The 25,103-nt window shown below is 40.3% G+C and overlaps 2 protein-coding genes across 2 annotated transcripts in view; one reads left to right on the top strand and one right to left on the bottom strand.

The window, feature by feature from the left end:
• The window catches only part of atp6v1c2 (ATPase H+ transporting V1 subunit C2), a 13,723-nt gene extending 5,536 nt beyond the window's left edge, over positions 1-8,187 (bottom strand). Inside the window, exons 1-7 of the mRNA XM_086274392.1 lie at positions 7,997-8,187; positions 3,933-4,079; positions 3,585-3,748; positions 3,132-3,199; positions 1,344-1,426; positions 1,067-1,129; positions 805-899 (exon numbers count right to left, since the gene is read on the bottom strand). Of these exons, the coding sequence (XP_086130518.1) occupies positions 805-899; positions 1,067-1,129; positions 1,344-1,426; positions 3,132-3,199; positions 3,585-3,716 (441 nt within the window). The 5' untranslated portion in view covers positions 3,717-3,748; positions 3,933-4,079; positions 7,997-8,187. The remainder of the gene's footprint in view (positions 1-804; positions 900-1,066; positions 1,130-1,343; positions 1,427-3,131; positions 3,200-3,584; positions 3,749-3,932; positions 4,080-7,996) is intronic.
• Positions 7,992-25,103, top strand: nol10 (nucleolar protein 10). The gene is made up of 21 exons (XM_086274391.1): positions 7,992-8,158; positions 9,257-9,302; positions 9,399-9,497; positions 10,612-10,689; positions 10,774-10,811; positions 10,925-11,061; positions 11,478-11,543; positions 11,646-11,706; positions 12,196-12,281; positions 12,488-12,566; positions 12,986-13,135; positions 13,240-13,306; positions 14,576-14,628; positions 18,719-18,845; positions 20,402-20,481; positions 20,595-20,693; positions 21,326-21,418; positions 21,562-21,738; positions 23,309-23,625; positions 23,836-23,938; positions 24,406-25,103. Exons 1-21 carry the CDS (start codon positions 8,093-8,095, stop codon positions 24,544-24,546), a joined length of 2,163 nt encoding a protein of 720 aa, XP_086130517.1. The 5' UTR covers positions 7,992-8,092; the 3' UTR covers positions 24,547-25,103.

Raw genomic sequence — 25,103 nt, 5'->3', positions numbered from 1 at the left:
TTAAACAGGAGAAGCTGTAAAAGTAGTGCTCACTTTCAATTTTAGGAGTATTTTTTCTCCCTCGTAGTATTTAGCTTTAACAGCACACACATCAAATATGTAATGCGTTTACTAAATACAGAAACAATTTTAAGACAATGTAACCTGCAAGTTTATCTTTATTCTACTGATGTCAGCGTTAATCTCGTTAAAATGACGTTAACGCCATAACCCCATTAACATGGCAAGTCTCCGTTAGCGAGTTAGCGCATATTGCCCCGTGCGTGGGGCTGCATGGCGTCAACGCATTAGTGTGGTTAGCTCGTTAATGTGTTAGCTGACAGCACTACTTTATTCATTTTAAATGTAACTGAATGTAGTGAAATTACAATCTAGTAGTACAATCTAGTTTACTCTGCCATTAGTAGGATTTCTGTGACACACTGTGTAAAGAGTTGTTCAATATCTAGTGTAACTCTGGCTTGAAAATATGAAAATGTAAGAGTTTGTTGTGATGATCGTTAGCTGTGGTTTATTTATAGCCTCGTGTTGGGATTTTACTACTGCTTTTATGCTTCAAATATCAGAAAAGTGAGTCAGTTCATTAAGATTATGAATAAAATATGTAAGTAACTTCTAATGTAAACATTTTATAACATCGCCCAGTCATATAAAACTGCATATGAAGGTATGCTAACAGGTAAATATGTTAGCATGTGAACTGTGACTTTGCTGTGTTTTTTGTGTCTTGACAAGAGTTTAGTTATAAATTGCTGTCATATTTATGTCATTAATTATCATCCCCACTTTTTTATGATGTTGTACCTTGTTGATGATTTCTGCCAGACTGGAGAGAGTTAGAGATGTAGGATATTTTGCTTTGTCCCACTGAAACTTGATCATGAAGTTCATCAAGTCAACTAAGAGAGAGAGGAAAAAACACAAGTTGTGTATCCAAATGACACAACTTTAAACACACCTAGGGTTTGGTATGTCTTTAAAAAAAAAATCAAGCAGATACTACAGATGTGGTTTATAATAGGAGTCACACAGAACTGCACTCCAGCTCAAAGAGCAGATAAAATACCCCTCAGAGACTTGAGGTAAGCTTTCAGGGGTGACAGGGCTGCTCTCTGGTTCTTGCTGTGGTCTGATGGGGGGAGAGTAATCAGACATGCTGGTTAGCCTGGTCTGCTGTTGTTCTCTCCTACAGCCTGCAAGCATTAGTCTACAGTAAAAGCATCAGGCCTTTAATGGAGTTTTTCAGTAGCTGTTAGTCTTAATAGCAGTGTGTATGTGGCCTGTATCCAGTTTCTCTATGAGATAATTAACACTCTCAGCGTGTGTGTTTGTGTGTGACTCACCTCCATTGGCCAAAGCATTTTCCAGCACTTTGTCACTAGACTCCAGCACCTCCTTCATACACTGGCATGTTTTTTTGATCACACTGACCAGGCGACAGGAGAAACACCATCATTACACAGTGTTTATATGTTTTGCATAAAGTTCCTGCACAATGAACTGCTGATGTAGAAACATCTCAGACTGAAGAAAAAGTAAGGAATAAAACTAAAGAAATCTTTTTGCATTAAAGACTTCCCCTGATGCTCTGCTTGCTTGCTTGCCTAACTTGTCTCTGTGCAGATCTCTACACTGTCCAGAGCTCCTCAAGTGTGACGTAACTGTTTTCTGTCCTTGGTTTGCCTGTTGCCTGTTTTCAAGCCTCTTATATAGTTTCGCAAGTGTACCAGTTGCTCGAGTGAGCTCGGTTTTAGCAATGATTTTGCTCACTTAGCTTAGTTTTTCATAAATCTTGCTGAGGTGTTTCAAGGACACCCGCTTGCTTGCCTATACGTCATATTTCTATTCTTCAGTAAGTCAGAAACAGACCGTCACAGAGAAGTGTTCCTGTTAGATTCTATTATAGATGGCCGTAGTTTCCAGGTCTGGAAAATTAAGCCAAAACGGAAGTGCCTCGCACCTGCATTCTTTCAAATGGCCAGCAAGGCCTGAGTCCACTGGCTGCCAAAAGGCTTCTGGTAGTATAAACGTCTATGGGGGAAAAAGTCCACAACTCTCATCTAAACACTTTCCTGATCAATTGATGGGCTTAATGGCTAGTTTAAAGTCTTTATTTGGTACATAACTGTAATTATTTGAATCAGATAGGAGGGTTATTTATGTTATGAATTCACTGCAAGCAGTAATACACATACAATCACATCCAAATTCTTTCAATGGTTGTGCAACTGTTTAATTAAATGGCAAAATTATGATATCAAAAAAGTCTGGGCTCCACGCTTCATATTAAGACTTCAGTGGATGACATCACCAGGGTCTGTCCATCCATCCATCCTCAGGGTTTTCAGGGTTGCAGATGGCTGCATTTACCAGCAACATAAGTTATGCTTACTTTTTTACTTAGTGAAGTTCTTTCTTACATTTTCATTGTGCAATTCAACATTTCAACACCTGAAAATACTGACATTCACACCTCTTTGTGTTTTTTTGTTTTGTTTTTTTCCATGTTCTATGTTTTCCATGTAACTCAAACTGCATTTCTTATATTTGAGATTTTACTTTTCAATAGACAAAAACTGATAATTAAATTCTTACTGTTTTCGCTAGTAAGATATTAATTACTTAGTATTGAATTATAGGTTTCATAGTTTTAATTAATGCAACTAGTCTAAAGTATCTGCTGTCATAATTAAAGTTTTGTTATGATTTTCACTTTTCCTAGCATTTAAATCTGTTTTTCTGGCCCATGTCCTGCTTTTCCCAGTTTGTTTCCTTATTTTTTTCAGTCGCATAAGTAAATTTTTAACTTTAGTTGGATTTATGGGGTTCTTTGTGTTTAAGTTCTTACCTTTAATACTCATTTTACTTTAGGGTGAACTGTCTCTTTAAAGTCTGCACTGTGTCAGCTCAAATGCACCAGCAGTGAATTTAAAAGCAGGAGGGAAAACTAACCGATAGCTGCCCCTGACCATCAATTAATCATGGCACAGACTGCACAGGAGCTCAGAATCATTGGGTCTTAATGAGGAACAAAGCCGCACATGAAAATGCAAACATGCGATGATTAATGAGACAAACGTATTCATTAATCAGCAGGAACAGATTGAGAGCAGCACATTCAGCTTTTTTACCTTTCAGCCAGCGTGTCGAGTTTGGAAAGATCATCTGACACGCTGAGCAGACTGTCCAGTACTCCCACCTGAGGTCACGGCACACACAGCACAGTTAATGTTACTGCAACCTGCGTTTAATAAATCTGACTTCATAAGACCCTGCATTTACAATCACTACATCTAAAGCTGCTTAATGTCTGAACTCTTGATGATACGGAAATGCATTTCCTGGAAGACAAGATGCTCATTGATCACGTTGAGTGAAACGATTCAGATGGAAATTTTGCCTCAAACTGTAGAGAGCAACCTGAGCCTTTACCTCTTCATCAGAGAAAGACATCAAACACCATCACTCTCCTGTACTGCTACAAACACAGAGTTAACACACACTCGCGCCACTTACTCTTTGTTTTTGTTAGGGCTGAGACACAATACTATTTTTTTTATCATTCAGATGATGCACATCCTCACCTTAAGATCTGGAATGGAGAACTTGCAGCAGGAGGAGGCCAGGTTGGTTTTGACAATGGTGCGCTTGAGTTTCTCTACACTGGTTAAACTTGTTTTGTCCAGTGGAACAGAAATCAGCCAAAAGTCCGTCATGACTTCCCACAGGTACTGCCTTTGGCACCAAACTGTGATCCTTAGCAGACAAACTTATAATAACATGAACTCTACCACTGAAATATGTAGAGTCTTATTCTAAGGCAGATTTGTAAAATGGCATGATTCACCTGTGCTCAGGATTTTGTTCTTTCAGCTCTTGCCTTGATAATGCAATAAAGGAAAGAGGAACCTCTTTTCAGAGCAGAGGCTTACCTTCAGGTTATCTTCATGACTGTGCTGTGCCTGTCCCCGTGTGAGTGTTGGAGAGTCTGAGCAGCAGCTCCACCTGAGACTGGCTGACAGCCAGCCCACTGTCCTCTGCTGTCTGTCACCAGAAGCAGTTACATCACTCCAGGTGATCTGAGCACAAAACAAAATAGTCGCCATTTTTGTGTGTGTTTGTGTGGATGTGGCTGACTAATATATCGATGAGCGCGAAGAATATAAGTCCAATTCGTAAAGATAAACATAAAGATCTGATTAAAATGAATCGGACGGTTCAAGAATGGTATGATCTTTTTGATGCCAACAAATAATCTCTGTATAATCTCTTGTACATATTTCTAATTTCACAAAGGAAGTTTGGCTTATATATACAGTGGAGGTAAAAAGCTGAAGTACTTACCAGAAACATAAACAACATCCTCCAAAATGAAGCCAACCGTTATTTACTGCATTACAATAACACTGAAGCAACATTCAAAGTTCCACCCATGATAAGATAAAAGAGGAAAAATATAAGGAAGAGGATATAAAGGCAAGTATTCAAGAGCCTCAGACAATAAACTCACAAATAAACCTCTTCAAGCTCATTTTTAATTTGGACAAAATGCCAATGTTATTAAGAACATTTAAATGATACAGTCCAATTGTATATGTGAAATAGCCCATTAGCCTGAACACTGGAGCGCTGTTAAATAAATGACCCGACCACTTCTGTTCAATGAACATATCACATTTCATTTAGCAAAAATAATAATTTAGATATGTATAATTATAAATGAAAACTATAAGAAGAATAAGAAAAAAAGAATAAGAATAAAATAGTCTACAATATTCAACTGAAATGTGAAATGTATAGTGCTTAAACTCTTACAAAAACAAAGAGTCCACATTCTGGACTCTTTGCTCTACAGCTAGATTTTTATGAGATTGTACATTTTGGCATTAAAGGAAATGAAACTCCAGCTAAGGAGCCATAAAAAGCATTTTCATTGATTTAGTTTTCAGCTTCAGACAGAAGTCAACAATATAATCAAGTAGAAATTGAAGGAAACATGGCGATAGCAAAGGGAAATAGGTAAGAAAAGGATGATGGTTTCACATCGGTGCGTTGGTGGTTCTTTGTGTCTGGGGGTGGGCGTCCAGGTACACACCGGCTCACTCCTTGGCGGCTGCTTATCGGGGCCTGGAGCCTGGGGCTCGCTCGGGCCACTTCGGAGGTGGGGTGCCCCCGGCGTCTCGGCCTGGGGCTCGGTCACTCAGGCACAGCTGGCTGCCAGCGGAGCTCACAGGCGCGTCACTGCAACTCCCCCTGGCTTCTGCTCCGCGGCTGCTGAGTGAGCCCTCATCTGGGACTCTCCTCAGCTCTTTCTGGGACAGTGGCGCAGCTGCCCCTCTGTTGGTCTTCCATGGTCTCTTGTGTTCTGGGGGCCTCTTGTCTGGAGTTTTGATCTCCTCCATACCTGCTTCATGCCCTGGAGGAGGGGGCTGTGGCCCCCCCACACCCTCTAGCAGATCATTACATGAAGGAACCTTTTAAAAAAACAAGCGCGTCCATACTCACAGGTGTACACACGGGTGATCACACCCACAAACTACACCCTTTTTGGCTCCTACCTCAAAGCACACTGTGTTCTGTTGATCTTATGTGCTGCACAATAATGTTTAATATTTAGTATTTACTGTCATATTCCCATATATCATTGTGATGTTGTTTATTCTATTACTCTTGTTTTCTTTTTTCTTTCTCAGCAGGTGATCCAGGTGATCGATATATGCATTTTCTTTTTCTTTTTTTTTTCCTGCCCATTCTGTTGGTTTTTGTTTTTTGCCCTTCTCCCCCGTCCCTCTTCTCGGCTGTTTTTCTTTCCCCCAGTCAAGTCTGTCCCGTATTCAGCAAGTGAAAATAAAATAAACAATAAAAGGTGAATCAAATGGACCATTATGGCAAGGCTGGGATGGTCAATTTGGTAAAGTAAATCCGTTGGGCATCTTTCTTTGCCTTTAGACAACAATTCTGATGGCAAAAGAGCCAAACGGGACAGGCAAAAGAAAAAAAAAATAGGATGATGGTTTCACAGAAATGGAAGGAAAGGAGAAACTGGGATGTATAAGAAGGAGTATAAAACAATAAACTATTATCAAGACTCGGATTTGAAGACATTGGATTAAACTTAACATAATTTATATCTATTTATAGCTCCCCCCCCCCCCCCCCCTCATCTTGACTCTCTAACTTTACCTCCAAAATAGTCAACCTAAGCTGTCCTGCTGATGTACTCATTTCCAATCTTTTTCATTCTGATCACTCTCAATGAAAACAAATCTGCCACCTCCTGTCTTTTTGTTAGTACCACCATCTCCAAACCTTACATCACAGCAGGTCTCACTACCATCTTGGAACCTTTTTCTTTCACTCTTGCTGCTATTCTTCTGTCACAAATTACCCCTGACACTCATCTCCACCCACTCATCCCTGCCTGTCTCCCTTCTTTACCTCTCTCTTGCACTGTCCATTGCTTTGAATTGACCCCAGGTATTTCACTTGTACACCTTCTCTACCTCTACTTATAGCAGCTTCTCCTTTTTACCTGTCTCCCTCTCATTCACACATATATTCTGTCTTGCTTTTACTGACTTTCATTCCTCTTCCAATCAGAGGATAACTGCAAATCTCCAGACTCTTTCCCACCTACTCTCACTACAGATCACAATGTTGTCTTCTAACATCATAGTCCATGGAGACCCCTGCCTGACCTCATCTGTCAGCCTGTCCATCACCACCGCAAACAAGAATGGGCTCAGAGCCAATCCCTAATGTAATCCCACCTCCACCTTGAACCCATCTGTCACCCCGCACACCTAACCACAGTGTCACTGTCCTCATACATGTCCTGCATCGCCCTCACATACTTCTCTGACACTTCTGGCTTCCTCATGCAGTACCACAGTTCTGCTCTTAGCATCCTATCATATTATTTATGTAGATCGACAAAGAAACAATGCAACTCCTTATGGCCTTTTCTATGCTTCTCCTTCAACACTCTCAAAGCAAACATTAAATCTGTAGTGATTTTATTCAGCAGGAAGCCATACTGCTGCTCATTGATCATTACCTCTCTTCTTTAGCTTGTTTCAGCAACTCTTTCCCATATATCCGTGGTATGGTTCATCAGCTTTATCCCCGTGTAGTACATGTAGTACATTTCCATCTCTGTCCTTAATCACTCCAACCTGTTGCACATTCTTTTCAAATTGGTCTTGCTGCCTTTAGCCAATCATTATAAATTGTCTCCTTCTTTAGTGTCCAACCTAACCTCACTATAAGCCATTTCCTTTGGCTTCACCACCTCTCTATTTGTTGTACCTAGGTTCCTAGTACACATGTCTTCTTTCTTCATCTTCTGGACATCCTTCCTTTGAATAATCTAAGGAGCTTGGAAAGAAAAACGACTGGACTTCCTTAAGTGTTTTCTTTCCAAGCTCCTTAGATTACCATGGCCTGGATGACTGAGAACCTACACAGACATCCTCCTTTGAATACTTTACTGAATACATTATTCATAACAGGGCAGCAAAATACAGGAGAATGTGACTGGGCTTTCTCTTTCTTTTGAATCCAGCAGTTTGTTATTTACCAACAACAAACAGGAAGAACCCTTTCGCTATACGCTATTGTTTTATTTATTTAAAAGGGACAGTGAAGTTTAACAAAGTCCAATTACAAAACACAAAACTGATGTAACGCACATAAGTTTATAGCTATTGCTAATTTTCAACCATTGTCCCTTGTTGGGCTTACAATCACAATACATACATTATACAATTATAATGCTCTGTTTTTGTTTTGTTTTGTTGTCTATTTTTAACTAAAGTTAAACTACATTTTAAATTAAACACAGCTAGTTAAAACAGGTATATGATACATACAAAAAATAACTATATATGTGTATTAAATAGTGAAAAACAACGTAGCTAACTGGTCGTTTTTCAACCTCTCGGAACTTTGTGTAGTCTGTGCAGTTTCTACTCGGACCCAGTTTCTCTAAACTCACCTCCACTTCCTGTTTTTGCTCCTCTAGTAGCAACGTGGGTTTAGCACAGCTCACCGGTGTGTAGCAGCAGCATCAGTGTTATGCTCTCGTTCTACAATGCAGGTTTCCAGCGTGAATGATGTCAAAATTTACAATTTAAGCTACGGGAAGTCTCTTCCAGAGGTAAGAAGCACACTTCCTGCTCCTGATGTCCTTCATGTCATACCTGTGAAGTTACTGCTTACCTTCACCATAGCCGGCTAACCAAGCTAGCCGTAAGATGAGTGTTCTTAACACTGTATTAATGAAATGTCATAGCTGGATTCATACTTATTAACACCGCCATTTAATGAAATTATTCATATAAATAAATGGAAAAAATCTGCCGCTGCTTGGAAGAGGTTCACTGACGTAGATGAGGTCATACTCCGAAGATTTAATCAAAGTTTATCTGTATTTACAGCAGCGATAGTTGTTATTATTTGGGTATTATCACGGATCAAAGGTCTAACATTTCAGATACTACATGAGAATTGGGTAAAACGTTAAAATGTCTATTTAGCAGTTACAAACTTTATTTATAGGCATCTTTCAGGCAGGTTAGTGCAGATCAATGTGCTCCACAGACACAGTAAAATGTGGTAAAACTGAGCAAATGATAAATTAAAAAGACAAAAGATCATAATATAAAATAAAATGCTCATTAATTAAGGGAGCCTGTTGAAACGGTTAATGTATCTGATTAGGATGCTTTCTGCATACGATGAATAAAGTCCACCTTTAGTCTTCTTTTAAGTTTTCTTCTACATGTTGAGAACAAAATACAGCCGGACCACCTCAACCAGGAATCAGTAAAAGACAAGGAATACAACTGAGATGTTGGTGTTGTCCAAGTGGTGATGTCAAGCTCATTCGGAGAAAAACAGAATTTTGAGATAACTAACTGCTCTTTTTTTTTTTAAGGTGATTAAGTCCATACATATGCTTCTTTCCATATTCAAAACAGCCGCGTCCTTGTGTTTTCTTTTTTCAATTTCTGACAGTCTGCTCGCTGAGACAGATTCTCTATTAAAGGGTTACCGTTGATGTCACCTGACAGTTGCGGCTCCATTTGAGAGCTTTCTTACTGTTGACCCTGTTTACTATTTAGGTTACCTTTTTTACCTTCTATGTAGCTTTATTTTTGTGACCTGCCATCAAACTAAGAGAAGAGGAAGCAGTTGTGTTGTTGAATGTTATTCTTTATGCTAAATCCTGATCACCTTTGTGTTGTTAACACAGTGGCTGTCGGACAGGAAGAAGAGACAGTTGCAAAAGAAAGATGTCGGTGAGTTGACAGCTATAATTACAGTTTCACACACAGATTGATTTCCTTCTAAATGTTTGTCTTTACTCACACGCTTCTGTTCTTTGCATTACTCAGAAATTCAGCGCAGGATTGAACTCATCCAGGACTTTGAGATGCCCACAGTGTGCACCTCCATCAAAGTGTCCCGGGATGGTCAGTTCATCCTGGCAGCAGGTAAAAGATATAAAGCTATATTTCCACCTAAAAGTCTTTTATTCTCAAAACTCTGGAATAACTCTAGAAGTCCATGAATTTATCAGAGTCAATCAAAATCAGAATACTTAATTAATCTCTGAGGAAAGTATGTAGTTAAAAGCTTTCTTCAGACCGTTGTTAGTCTGCAGTTCTTAAACAATTCTTAGGCAAATTAATTGGCTTCATATAGAAAAATAAAACAAAAACAAAAGCTTCGGTCTTTACTAGTCATCCTTGTCTAAAGCTGTGTCTTGATTTCAGAGCTGTCGGAGCAGAGAGCATTAATTTCACATTCTGAAAAAGCTCAGCTGAGCTAGCGCACTTTAGGTAGCAGATTTCTCTGATATTGCAATAAACGTAACAGTGCTCTGCTCAAGTTGAAGTGCCATGATAGTAACGAGCAGTTTCTGCATCACACTGAAATCCCTGAATAAAGCATTTTTTGTTGCTAACTGACAGACATGCTCCTGTAGCAGAGGCACACATCCTGCAGAAACTGAGCAAGGAGCCTAAACCACTTGCACAAATAAGGAAAAAGGTGGCCAAAGTGATGGTTACAGTAAAAGGGCAAGGTTGGCAAACAGCACTCGATGACAAAGCTGATGTCAAATTGATATCACACCTGCCATTTCTGCATGTTGTGCACCTCTCGATTTTATAACCTGGTGTGTTGTGACATTGCTGTGAAAGCTGGCAGCGCCGTGAGTGTACCATTGTGTCAGTTTTTACTACCATTTTAATAATACATCAGTACAGATAGTCAGAGATTCGTACGTTTTGCAGGGGGAGATGTTGCAATTGTTAGAAAACATGGGACTTTGTGGAAACTGTATGTGTGAGTCTTAATTTGAAATTTAACAATGTTAATTTTAAAAAAAGCCTATTTACCATGAGGCAGGTTGAAAGTTAAAAAGTTAAAGTGATCATCTTGTCTTTTTAGTATCCTTATAACTATTGTCACAGCCAAAGGTGCCAGAGGATCATTACATCTCCCAAGTTCACGCAGCAGAACCATCACTTAGTGTCATCTTAAAGTAATACTGCCCGAGTCCAGGGATGCCTACAGGATCAAATCATTTTTTTTTTGTTCTAGGCACTTACAAACCAAGGATTCGCTGCTATGACACCTACCAGCTGTCCCTGAAGTTTGAGCGCTGTCTAGATTCAGATGGTAAGTTTTTAGACTCCGGCTTTGCTCAGCTCCGATTACTGGACAGTGACTAAATTTCATTATTGTCTTTTCTTCCTCTGAAAGTCGTGGCCTTTGACATCCTGTCTGACGACTACTCCAAGGTGCGGGCGGCCCTTTTATTTTGACATGTTGAGTTTTTTCAGCATTTTTAAATTCTGATAGTTCAAAACTCACTCTGCTTTTTTGTTTGTTTTTGTCATTCTTCTCTGTGCAGTTGGTGTTTCTGCACTGTGACCGCCATGTAGAATTTCACTCTCAACATGGACACTACTACAAGACTCGTATTCCCAAGTTTGGTCGGGACTTTTCCTACCACTATCCCTCCTGTGATCTCTACTTTGTGGGGGCGAGGTGAGAACACAGTCGGATTAAGAGTCCTCGGGTGCATGATATAGCAGTCAGCTAGCAAAGTTAAAGCATTAATAGGGTTCAGCATTTGCAAAAATCCACTACTTTGTCTGTAAAAGAGCAATTTAACATATAATAGAAGGCAGGAAGTCCTCAGACATGCCAAGAATCCCCGAGTTAGTTTGTGCAGGAGAGTGGACAAAAGCACCTAGAAGGGGGTGAAGGTACGCATGTTACTTGTGAGTTTAAAGTGCCGAGTGCAATGTTTGTCTTCCCTGTTACACCAGAGCTTTTTGCTTTACAGTGATGATAAAAGATTTAGTGGTAAAAATGTATATCAAAATATAAATCTGGCAGTTTTAGGATATTTTATTTATTTCTGTCTCTCAATTAATTAGTGTGGTTGTTTTCACTTTCAGTTCAGAGGTTTTCAGACTGAACTTGGAGCAGGGACGTTTCCTTAACTCTCTTCAGACTGATGCTGTGTAAGTGTTTTCTGCTTCAGTGAAAAGGTTTTATGTGTGTCGGTACTAACGATATTAACTCCTCAGCCAATCTTTGTTTTTTTCCCTGGACTTCTCAAACAGGGAGAACAACGTGTGCGATATCAACCCCATCCACCATTTGTTTGCCACAGGATCCTCTGAGGTAAGTGTGAAACGGTGACTGTCTCCTTTTAATGCTAATATAAGGTTGTTATTATTTAGTTGTTTATATTGTTTTTGCACTTTACATAATCGGTTCTCATTGTGCCACCAGTGCTTGGGCTTACTTACATTATGTGTTTCTCTTTTCAAGAGGTCACTAGCTACAGTAGAAAAATTAGCTCCATACTGAATAATGTATTAATTTTTTTCCCTTTTGAATTTCTCAGCGGTAGATCTTTCTCTTCTCGCCTCTGCTCGGTATTGTTTGTTAAAAAGAATCACACACCAGCTGGGCTGACAAAAATAAGTGTTTCACATGATTTCTGGGTGTTAAAGTTCAAATCGTTGCCTCTCACATAAAATTTAGAGCTGCCTACGGAAGAATTTGCCTATTATAGCTTTTCAATAGTTTTAAAGTTGTTTAGTTAATTAGAAAAGCTCAGATTTTCACTTGTGCGACTCTCTGACTTTTCTTCTGCCGGCTCACCAGGGACGGGTCGAGTGCTGGGACCCCAGAGTCCGTAACCGTGTGGGCAAGCTGGACTGTGCCCTGAGTAGCCTCGCCGAAGGAACAGAGTAAGGAGCAAACTGTCACGCTCAGAAAGCTGATCTCAGCCTGACGACGCATATGCAGCCACATGGCACTTTTCACCACAGCCTGCATGAAAACCATGCTGCAAGCTATGTGTCATTATGGCATAAAACACAAATATCCAGCTTCTTATCCTGTTTCTGTGTGTTTTACCCCATCTTTAAATGGTATTCTCTGGAACTGTCGACAGAGTTCAAGCTCTGCCGTCCATCAGTGCGCTGAAGTTTAACAGCTCCCTCACCATGGCGGTCGGCACCACCACTGGTCAGGTGAGCCTAAACATTCATGTTACCAGAAGGATAGCTTCTTTTTCTTTATCTATGTTATTGCTAATCTCAAAACAGCATTTTCTGTTGAACAGCAGTCAAAAATCACCTTACAGTTCTGTGGCTGCATTCTTCTCTGCTTCTTTTGTGTTTGTTTGTTGTTGTGAGCTGTCAGCTCCCCACAGGCTGCGAAGTTACTGTGACTAATCAGCTGACAATTAGGTGGCTGATGTCATGCAGTTTGCTAACAAGTTAACGCAAGTTCAGTTTTCAGTAAAAGGTCAAGGGATGAGCTTTTGGTTAATCATGTAGATGCTTTCTCATGCCTTTAATTGCACTTCTCTTTGTTTTGGTTTTTACATTTGGCAGACAGCTTCATCCAGGATTCTGACAGCTCTCTTTACCTTTCTGATCTCTTGCAGGTGCTGCTGTATGACCTGCGCTCCAGTCAGGCGCTTCTAGTCAAAGATCACCTATACAACCTGCCAATCAACTCCCTCAACTTCCACAATCAGCTGGACTTGGTTGTGTCTTCTGACTCCAAGATCATAAAAATCTGGAACAAAGACACTGTAAGTAACAGCCATCAGTTACAGATCATTGCGCTTTCACTATGTGGATCACAAGAAACTCATGCTCACTCTCATCTTTCATCCATCTTATATCTTTTCCACAGGGAAAGTTGTTCTCCTCCATACAGCCTCAGACCAACATCAACGGTGTTTGCGTCTACCCAAATTCAGGTGAGAATTAAGTTGTGGAAGCTGGAAACAAAGTTTGAGGAGAGCAGTCGCAGAACATCAAGAATGCATCTGCTTGACCACTACATGAACCAACACTGCAGATGTAGCACTGCAGAAATATTCAATAGGATGTTTCCCACATAGAGTCTAACTGTGGCTGCAGCTGTGAGCTGTGGAGGGTGGTCAATGTCAGTTCAGTTCAAGGTGCTTTATTAAGCTTCAGGATTTCCAATTAAGCAAGAATGATGCGATTATTTTAATATTTAATTTGATATAATGATTAATTATATGCGTGTGCTGCTTTCATATAGCGGTGAACTTGCTGTCCTCCGTGTCTCCATTTCTGTTCCCTCTTTGATCTCTTAAAGTTTTTTTTCTGGTTTGATCAAGCGTTCGGCATCTGAAAAAAATTACTTTTATCATTATCCACTTGCATGACCTGTTGATTTTTAACTAGCAGCTGTATACAGATCAACCTCATTGCCCCAGCTATATTTACTTTAATTTGAAGTTATCCTCCCTAACTCCACTCCTTGCATTCTTAATATTACAATATCAGATAACTGCACATAAATATGCAGCAGTGATACGTTCTTGAACTCCTGATCGATTGTTATCGGGAGTCGGGTTTAAGGTGCTGTGCTTTTCATTAAATTAATACAAATGTATAAAATTCACAGGTGGTGGTGGGTGGGTGGCTTAAGCTTTGGCTGTCTTTTAATATGCCTGCAGGTATATTAAAATACAGCCAAAGCTTAAACCCATCTAGAAACCCACTGAAGCAAAAACATTGTGGAAACTCTGCAGTGTGTTGAAGCGCAACCAGCAGCTTTTATGCATGACTAAATAGGCCTATGAATGAAACAGTAATGATTCCTGTAAGTTAAGCTGGTATTTAAAACGAGAGCTTTTTGTGCAGCTCCACCTCTGGGTGGCGCCATCTTATTGTAGAGCTCCCACACTTTTACTGTGTGATAGGCAGTGTGTACAAGGGGAATAAAACCTCAGATTTTTCTATAACTTATAGTGATGTTCTCTAAAGCTGTTGAAAAGCAGCACCAGCTTCTTGAGTTTCTTCTGTTTTTGTTCATTTTCGCTGCCTGAATGTTTTTTTTAACTCTTCATTATTAGAGCAGAAATGGGTTTTGCCATTACGATATGAAAATTCAGATCCCAGACAGTCTTTCATATACCAGTGCTGAAGGAACTTGACCTATAAATTACTAGATGAGGTTTTAACTGTTGCTCTGCTCTCTGGTTCATGAGCAGGTATGCTCTTCACTGCCAATGAAGATCCCAAGATGAACACGTTCTACATCCCAGTGAGTACAGAGACATTTATATTCTCATACACCAGTCACATTTATATTTACAGTACACCAAAGAATGATTCATGTTGCAGCTTTTCACACAGCTTTGCAATGCAAGGTCACCTTTAGGAGCTGGCCAAAGAGTGCGCACGTGCCATTTGTTTTCTGTCACCGAGCGAGTCATTGTCAACCCTGTGGGGCGGGGATGAACTGCAGGTGTGACACACAATGATGTGAAAAATAAGAAGAAGCAAACACGAGTTTGTTGATGGTGTTTTTGCTGGTTTATAAAAATCCTGATGTGAGGCCTGTTAACTTTTTCCCAGCTTCAATAGTGAAGCATGCCTGAAAAGCATGGGATCAGACTTCTCACGAGGCCTCTGCTTAATGAGTAATTGTTCCTATCAACAGTCTGTTCTGGAACTGATATGATCTTACCTCATGTGATATTGTCAGTGCATGCACGCGCATCTGTGGATGCGTGTGTGTGCATATGTGTGTACAGTCAACTAGGGTTTGCTTTGTGTAAATGGGTTCTTTCCAGCCCTGATTTCCATGCATGTGGTAAACTTTGGTCCTTTTGTCCTATGAGAAAAGGTGAGTCTGTCATTGTTTGAACATACAAGCCGAAAACCTTACCTGATTTAAAATTAGCCGACCTCCCATTCAGTATCATCTTCTAAGGCATGTCCTGACATTTTCCAGGACAGTTGCTGTTTTTAGACAGCACCATGGAAGTCCTGTTTTGACCTCTTATACTGAGCGCTCTGTGATTTCACCACGAATCCCAAACTTGGGCAGAGAGCAACTGGCCCAAAGTTCATATCAAATATCATCCATGGTAATGAGAGCTAGCTCTCTAGTCAAGAAAGAGTCTTTCTACTGCAACTCTGCAGTAGAAAGAGAGCACTCATTGGAAGCGATCAGTTTGTTTTGTTTTTTTGCCCACACCAACACAATCTTTGCTCACCACCTAACAATTTTGCCCCCTCAATATCATGATCTGGCTCATGGAAGTCAACAGAGGAGATATAATATGTACATAAATGCAGACATGCGAGAGGCTACTTGTGATCACACCTGTCAGCTGCTCAGGCCAGGGAAGTGATGCTGAAATCACTTGATTTCTTAAAGAGGTGGTATTGCAGAAAAGTTGGACCTGTAGCTGATTTGGAAGAAAATCTTAAAGTAGACTAAAACATAATTGAAAAAGATCATATTACATGTGATTTTTGGTGTTGACATGTTTATGAAAAAGCAGATCTGAGTCACAGATTAGCAAACATTAGAAACAAATGGTTGTTTTCTTTAAAAGCTCATTTCAACACTTTTCCTATTTCCCAGGATTTAACAGTAGAATGCTGTTGGTGTGACTTCAGGGCATTTTCAACCAAACTGACATTTTCTGAACCAAAAAGGGTTCTCGTCTCCACATGTGACCCCTGATGATCTCTGTTAGCTTTGTTAGCTCAGGAGTGATGTGACTAAACAATGACAGGGACACTGGACTTTGACCTCAGTGGTGTGACATCATCGGACTTCGAATCAGTTACTCCTTACTCAGCATTTCGATCAGCGTTCTCCAGTCGAAATATTTGAACTTTGAGAACTCGGTCACTACAAAGTGAAGAAGACGTGCCTTCAGTTTATTGAAGCAAGCCATGATATAAACAGATGACTGAGTTTGAAATGTACACGTGACAAAAGCAGAAAATGAAAGTAAGCATTTGGTATGATCATCCTTGTAATTCCACACAGCCTGCACACTCAGCTTTCTTCAGTTCTTTCTTGTACATTCTTTAAGTAGTTTTCAGGAGGAGTTCTCCAGACTTCTTGAAGGATATTCAAAGCTCTTCTTTGGATGTTGGCTGTCTTTTGTTCTGCTCTCTGTCAAGATGATCTCACACTACTTTAATAATTTCGAGTTCTGGGCTCTGCGGTGAACAGTCTGTGACTGATAGCTTTCCCTTGTGTATTTTCCTATCCTAGCAGTTGTTTTACTGCACTGGCAGTGTGTTTGGGATAGTTGTCATGATGAAGGTTGAAGCTGTTGCCAATCAGACACTTCTTAGACGGTTGCATGGTGGATTAAAATCTGATGGTACTTTATTGTGTTCATAATTCCTTAAATTTTGATCAGATTTCTAACTGATAAAAAGCCCCAAACCACAATCATCAAAGACGGTGACAATCACCAACTCCCACCTAACCGCCTCCATAGATATTTACAACTAACTAACTTTCTTTCTTTCTTTCTTTCTTTCTTTCTTTCTTTCTTTCTTTCTTTCTTTCTTTCTTTCTTTCTTTTAGATTTGTTACTTGTTTTGTCCTCAACTTGTCTGGTTTCATCATTCCTTTTAAGAAAATTACAAAAACTGTTATCTTTTTAAATTTTTTGTAGATTCTACTAAAGACATGGAAACAAACAATGTGTTTTTACAACAGGCTGCTAAAAACCAAAGTACACAAAGATAGTTTACTTTGGTTCTTTGTCTGTTATGTGTAGACACACCACTGAATCATCATTTGAGTTACATGCCTTTTTTATGCTTGAATGATTCATAGGTCAGTGTTAAGTAGCTTATAAATCAACAAAACACTCCTCTGAATATGATAAGTCACAAGGACTGCACTGAAAATCGGTGAAAAAAAAGCCTAAATTAAAAAAAAAAAAAAAGTCTGGCTCCCTGGAAGCAAAATGTAAAGAAATGAAGTGTGGCTCAATTTTTTGCACAGTAGTGAATGTCAGAGTGTGACAGATTTAAGTGTCTGCATTAGATGGTGAGCGTGGGGCTCTGGGCAGATATGTGCGCCTGCAAATATTCTTTTGTGATGTGTGGATTTTTCCTCAAAAGTGCTACAATACAGTGCATCACTATGCACTATACACTTTAAGCTGATCACAAAAAAAGCAGGACTGTGCATCTGCGGTATCTGCAGCTGTCCCCATTGTATACTTTAAAAGCTGTTTCCTGTTGGGTGTTTTGCATGTTTGCCTAAAAATAACTGCAAAGAATAATCGGGTCTTATTTGTAAACCCTTACTGACCTGAAGCTCTTTAGGTTGTTCGTAATGTTAGTTGTCTACATTTGAGAAAGTAGAGAATGGTGCCCAGTGAATTTTCGAGTGGTCACATGTGTTTGCTGGTCACCATTATGCTGTCCTGGCTGGAAGCAAATTTAACCTTAAGTTATATAATATCTTCAAGAAAACCTCAGTTTTCTCAACTCTGGTGTCACACTTTCTGTTTTATGTTATGGCTTATGAGCTGGTTCATAGTAAAAGAGTTCTGCAAGTTAGTGACAGTACTGCCAATTTCCACTTTTTGGATACCAGGAAGTTTTACCTAACAGGGGGCTGTCTGGTGTTTGGACCCTGAGACTTGTACTACAACCAACATATATGCTTTAACTAACATCAGCTTTAACTGATTGTCTTCAAAATCAATGTTTATGAAAACTTTACTGAGAAATGCTTGGAACAGAGGTTCTGTGGTGGAGACACATAAATCCATCTTCATGGGAGTCACAAGCTAGTCTACGTCTACTGCTGGTCCCAAACTCAAATAATTGACAAAGCTGTCTCCGTAAGGGCATCCAATGTAAAATTGGTGCCAAATCAATGTGCGTGTCCACACGCTGTGGCAACCCCTCGGGGTAAGAAGGAAGCAGCTGGTTCTTAGTGCTTTTCTATTCTAGTGGAGCACCGATTCATACACTTTTTTTTCCTATACCCAAGTCCTTTCTGTCTAACATTTAAACAAGTTCATATTCTGATGACCAATTTGGGTTTCTTGGGTGATTTTTTTTTCTTCTTCTTCTTCTTTTTTTTTTTTACTTTTGTGAACACACAAAAGGATTGTTTTTAAAACTACATACTCAAAAAGCGATTTCTCGACCTTTTGCTACTCTGCATTTCCTGTATCACCAGTGTTGCATTGCAAGTCGTTACAATTCCCTGAAAACCCTTAAGGACATTTATTTTCTGCTGTAATGGAAACATGACCTGGCTGAGTTGGGCTATTTTTTTTCTAACAACAAACAGTACTCAACAGTCTAAATCTGAACCAAGCGGGTGGATGTGTTTTTGTGTGTGTGTTTAGGCTCTGGGCCCAGCACCTCGATGGTGCTCCTTCCTAGACAACCTAACAGAGGAGCTGGAGGAGAGCCCGGAGAGCACGGTGTATGATGACTACAAGTTTGTCACTCGGAAGGACCTGGAAAATCTGGGTGAGACCTCATTACCTTAATTGTACCTCATGAAACTGCAGAGCACTTGGAGTAAATCAGCCCAAATTTGAGCACTTTTAAAGCAAAAAAAAATCCTCAATCTAAGTGTGCAATTTTTGCTTTGGCTCTTTTGGTTAGAAAGCAAAGAGAGCTCAAGAGATCTTTACACAAAGAGTGACTTTAATACCAGCCCTGATAGTTATATCCAAAACTATGAATCAGTGTGAGCCACTTCGCCGCCTAGGGGGGTTAGTTTGAGTGGCTAGACTGTCTAAGTAGAGGCCACGGGAATGATTGAAATGCTTTAGGTAAGAGAAGTAGGGTGTAGGGGTAAGAGAGGGGGAGCATGAAGGGTCAAAGGAGTGGATATTGGATGGGTTGAATGAACACTGGAATGCAGGCTCAGCAGGAAAGAGATCAAATGACAAGAAGTAGAAAGATGATTGGCTGATGTGTGATAAAAGAAGAGGAGGGAGTAGGCAGGGGAACAGCACTGTTGGTATACAGGAGCCATGTAATGCGGCCCTGTTATGTAACATGTCCATATTGAGTACAGCACACTTGTGAACGATTCTGAGAAGAGCAAGTTCCTCATCATTCAGCTTGTAAGAGTGTGTCCTTGTCTACACACGCTATTACACACTTCCTGTGATGGCCCATCACAGGAAGTGTGTAATAAAAAAGTTGCACACCTTAAAAGTTGCACAAATACTCCCATCATGGGAGTATTTGTGCAACTTTTAAGGTGAAGTCAGGCGTGGAAAGAAGGTCAATATTGACCATTTCCATATTCATTTACTCACACGTTCACTGGGGTCTGAAAAATTTATTGAGAAGTCTTGAAATGTGACAAAACCAAAGTTTTTAGATATATAATTTTATGAAGTAAAAATATGTTAATGTTTAAAAAAGGACTAAAGTGCAGATCTGTTGTAATCGTAATACAGAATAGTATAGAGGTAGGTCACAAAGATTTTTGCAGTTCATCCTGAAGGGAAGATGAATGTGTGAAATTCGATCCAGTACCTGAGACATTTCACTGATCCACAAACAGTCGCCTCTCGTTAGGAGAAGGGGAAAGCACGAAAGCCCTCATCTTACTACATTTAGAGCCAGTCAGTGTTACAAATCTTAAGACGGATGGGGACGGGAGGAATAGATGTATATCTTAACCAGTGTTTAGGTAAACAGGTGTTGTTGTTGTAAACAAATTTAAATTTTCTGGTTTGCTTTTCTTTTTTCTTTTCTTCTCACGTTCAATAAAATCATTTGGGTTCATCTTCTGGGCACCATGAACGTGTATTTACTGAAAGATTTCATACTAAACCACAAAGTTTCTCCTCTTGATGGTGACACAGGAAGTCAGTCAGTGACACACGTCATTAGAATTTATTCTCTGGTTACTGTCAATGTCTCAGTCGCATTATGTGGCAATCAGTATATGGAATATCGGTAGACATATTTTTTAGCGTTACATTTAGTAGATGTATAACTACAGCAGATTGTATTTGCAAAAAATGTGTGTGTTTATTTATTTTTTTTAATTTCATGGCCAGGTTTGACTCACCTGATCGGATCATCCCTCCTGAGAGCTTACATGCACGGTTTCTTCATGGACATAAGACTTTATCATAAGGTATCATCCTTTTTGTGTACATCTCAGACTTTTGTCAGGACTTGTTCAATTCAAACTGATCCTAACGTGACACACTAAACCTAAACTGCAAATGTTTATTTGCTTGGCCGTAGGTTAAAGGTATGGTCAATCCTTTTGCGTACGAGGAATATCGCAAGGATAAGATTCGCCAGAAGATCGAGGAGGCCCGAACACAGAGAGTTCAGGTTAAGGTGAGAGTTTAGTTTTTCTGCTAGTTGCTATGGAAATGTCAGGTCTCATTTTACTGGCTTTTTCATGTTCAGTACTGAAACATCATAGTTAGAAGATGAATCAACAATCAGCATTTGCTGTCTAAGAAACAGCTATAGCCTCTGAATTTCATTATGGTCGAGCAAACATTCAGATTTAAGTCCATTTAGTCCATATTTGACTGGTTTGGTGCAACAGCTGTAGCAGAATAAACATAATTCATCTCCTTCTTACAATGTCAGCGTGTGACTCCTGTGACAGTCTGTGTTTATCTTTTCCCTCCATGCCCTCATACAACACTTTTCTGTGTAGTATTTATTATGATCAATCTGTTTTTGAAAATATGACCTGAATAAATAAGATTCAGAGCTAAAAATCCCGATAACCTGTTGAATCAGCTACATAAAAAGAATTCCACAGAGTTAAAATACCCATTAAACTGGATTGTACTGGATTGAAGTTCAAAACTTTACTCACATCCTGTCACACTAAGTGCAAAAGCTAATAAATGGTAGGTTAATTTGAGGAATGTGTGATTCACTCTTCAAACTGATTGGATAATTTTCTCTCCGTTCTCGTGTGTGCTAAGTACAATTTGTTCTCTCTGAAACAGAAACTGCCGAAGGTGAACAAGGAGTTAGCTCTTAAACTGATGGAGGAGGGTGATGACGAAGCAGAGGTGGTTTCCAGGAAAAAGAAGGGCAAGGTAGAAAAACAAGATTACAACATCAATGTTTTTGACTAATTGTGAATGTACACGGTGTATTCAGAGATCATAATGTTCTTCCAGGCAGCTTCGTAGAATTCATGACGTAATGTTCCTCTTTGTTGACTTTTTCCAAACCGCAGGCTCTCCCCAGCATCCTGGGAGACGACCGTTTCAAGGTGATGTTCGAAAACTCAGACTACCAGGTGGATGAGCAGAGCGAGGAGTTCCGCCTGCTCAACCCCATCGTCTCCAAAGTCGGCCAGAAAAGGAAGAAGAAGCTGCGGCTGCTAGCTCAGCAGGCTGCTGTTTCCGAGCAGGTAAAATGGTTTCCAAGCAGGTAAACGACACAGTGTTTTACTGCACGAGCAGGTAACACTGCATCGTTTTACTGAGATGGCCTGTTGTGTGTGGAGGCCATGGAATTCAAAGTTTTTTTTGACCAGTTCCTATTTTAGTTTTTACCCCTCAGCCATAAAAGGCTGGCAATAGCCCATCAGTCAGGTGGGTGTGCAACACTGACACCCAAATTTGTGGATGCGATAACTTGAGAATGAAGCAACCTAGGAGTTTCAAGCACCACAGGTGCATCTACTAAAAATTTAAACGAGTCTGAGTCTCGGTGACCTTGACCTTAAGGTTAGCGGGCAGGTTTTTTTGCAAATTTTGTGAAAATGATAACTCGAAAACAAGGTGATGTAGGATTTCAAAATTCATAACTTGGGTACATTTACTAGGAGGCTGAGGGTACCACTGGCCACCGCCAGTATTTTCTAACTCTGGCTTACCAATTATTTATGTTCACAATAAAAGTTTAACTATTTAACAACATTATTTCTAAAATAGGTTAAAGGGCTTTTTTGCACAGTTACCAAGTGTTGATCTATAACTGTGTTAAATATATTCCTCACTTTAAGGATGTCAGCATTTGGCTCAACTTAAAAAAACGGTGTCCTAATTTGTTAAAATAAAATAAATGAAAAGGACCTTTTATTTATGATCAACTGGTTTCTCCCTGCCCTGCTCTCAGTCTCATTATGATTACATCTTAGTACTCATGGAGAGAAATAAGACAAAAACAGCTAAAGAGTTCATTGATTGGAGGATAACACATATACACACATATGTAACAGAAAACACAAAAGCGAGGGAGTGATTGCAGTTACATTTAAACCCCCCAAGCATCCAAAGAAGAACAATTGTTTGTTGTAGGTGTAAAATACCTTAATAGCCCTGAACCTTTACTGTTAGCTTCCTCAATGCCATGTTGGCTCTCTTACTGATGACATGAGGCAATGTAAAGACACAACATAGACCTGCATGCATAATTAGAGCTTTTAGAGCAGCAATGGGACTGATATCAATTTCAACTACTCACTGGTCATATGCCATGTTTACACAGGTTCAGGTGGTTGTCATATCTCGTTTGTTTCAATCTGCACCACAGAAATGTGGTTCAAACTCTTACAGAAGTGCTTGAGAGCCGAAAGGATGGGCTAATCAGATGGGCACAAAATCAGATACAGCTATGGCTAATTTGGTGTGCAACAATGGACGATCAGCTGAAAAACCAGCTGATCCCAGTCACCAGCAGACTGGTGTATGTGCAGTGTTCAGGCCTTTTAGAAAGCAAGTATGTGCTGAAACTTTTGCACAAAAGAAAAAGGGGGGGTGTAACTAAACAGTGGCTTTTCAGATTTATTTCCATTATTAGAACCAGCGCATTACTAATCCCTCTGGACATGATCACATGTTTTTCTGTTGTTTACAAGCCTCACTGAGCCAGCTGTGTATACACGTGCTGTGTTTTCTTGATATATTGGAAGATGAGGGCCCAGGAAGCAGATCACATCAGTGATTTTTTTGTTGCTCTGCTTCATCTCCCTGCAGGTGCCTGAAGATAACGACGAGGAGCCAGAGGGGCGAGCCAGCTCCGAGGAGGAGAGCTCTGACGATGACAAAAGCTGGGTGGAGGAGGTGAGGGAGCAGCGGAGGTTGCTTCGGCAGGAGGACAGAGACCGCCGGCGGCAGGAGAGGAAGGACGCAGACCGCAACACTGTCCTTGTGGAGAGGGAGCAGAACGGAGGAGAAGAATGCTCAAATGTGGCTGAGAGCAAGAAGACGAGTCAGCCGCAGTTTTATCAGATCAAAGCTGGCGAGGAGTTCAGAAGTTTTAATGACATGGCCCGCAAGCAGAAACTACAGAAGTATGTCTTTGGAAATGTACCCTGTGTTACATGACTTATTGTTTGAGACACTCTTTGAAACCCAAATTGCTTCAGGGTTTGCAGCTGTTAAAGGCAGAGAATCACCCCACCTGTAAAGTATTAATAGTCTGTGTCCTAACGCTTTATGACAACGCTCTGTCTGTACTGTTTTGTATATTGTGCCTGACGATCATGCGTTCCTTCTTCTAGGACTTCTCTGGAGGAGCGGCTAAAGTTAGAGGAGCACTCCGAAACCAGTGGCACGGCTGACACCGCAGTGGGCAGCAAACAGCTGACCTTCACTCTCAAAAAGGTACACTGCTTACTTAATCATCACAATCCCTCACAAAGGAGCAAATAATGGAGACACTTATGATGTCTCCAGGATCCAGAACTTAAATCTGGAAAATGTTCATAAGATGAAGGTTTTTAAAAAAAAAGAGAGAGATTTAACCACTGACTCTATACATTTATCTCCCAGTGAGATAAATGTATAAATGTAAGGTTACTTGGATAATCCTTAAGAAGAACAATCCCTCTCCTCAATTGAGCATTACTTAATGTCAAATTCGCCCATGTCTGGATGACATTTCGCTGGTCTGAAGTCATCTCATTGTCAGACAAAGCAAGCTAAAGCGCTTTTAGAGAAAATGCAGAGAGGGTTGTTGGTATATGATTGGTTCTTCACCTTAAACAAGTCAGTAAATACATCATCAATCTGCAGGTAGAATCGCAGCACTTGCATTTGTTTAACATCCATCCTCCTGTCCTCCTCTGCAGTCGGAGCAGCAGAAGAAGCAGCAGCAAGCGGAGCGGGAGCACCACGAAGAGAGGAAGAAGCTGAGGCGCTCCGCCGGACACTTGAGCAGCATCAGGGGCCGCGGGAGAGGCTGGGGCGGCAGAGGACGAGGCCGCCATTGACTGACGCCTAACTGGCAGAAACCTTGCCCTGAAGTCAGAGTTGAATAGTTTGTTCCATTAACTCAGCTCTGGCAGTCGTCTTCAAGAGTAGAAGTATTGTACTGACTTTAAGCTTTTAATCAGTGGTGGGAAGGCTGGAGACGTGCTGCAGAGACTGGTACTGCTGCACAGACGAGCCCGTCCCTCTCCTGGGTGGTCTGGGTCATGTGTTTACCTGTTCTCTGCTAATTCAGAGCATATTAAAAAAAGAGAGATTACCCATGTCGCTGTCTGTATGAATATAATGCCAGGCCATTATCCATAAGTACCCTGACTGCATATATTTTAGCAGGAGGGCCCAGGAGAAATTAAACACAGAGAGCTGAGAGGACTTGGCATGTAGCTGCTTTCTGTGGCGTCGTTTCTTAAAGTGGCTCCGTGGTGGAGCCTGCTTCAGCTAAAGAAGAATGGAATGTGTGGAATGAAAATGTAATTGTTTTTTATTAATGCAGAAACATTGTTAAGCCAACACTGAATTAGAAACATTTGTACTACATTATATTATATTTGGTACATTT

Source organism: Aulonocara sp. 'chitande type north' Nkhata Bay, linkage group LG19 (genome assembly GCF_057382095.1).
Source record: "Aulonocara sp. 'chitande type north' Nkhata Bay isolate Kocher_YH1m ecotype deep benthic linkage group LG19, A_spYH_male_GT1.1, whole genome shotgun sequence".
NCBI lineage: Eukaryota > Metazoa > Chordata > Actinopteri > Cichliformes > Cichlidae > Aulonocara > Aulonocara sp. 'chitande type north' Nkhata Bay.
Note: the sequence above shows the minus strand (reverse complement) of the source record. Positions and strands in the feature narration are given on the sequence as shown.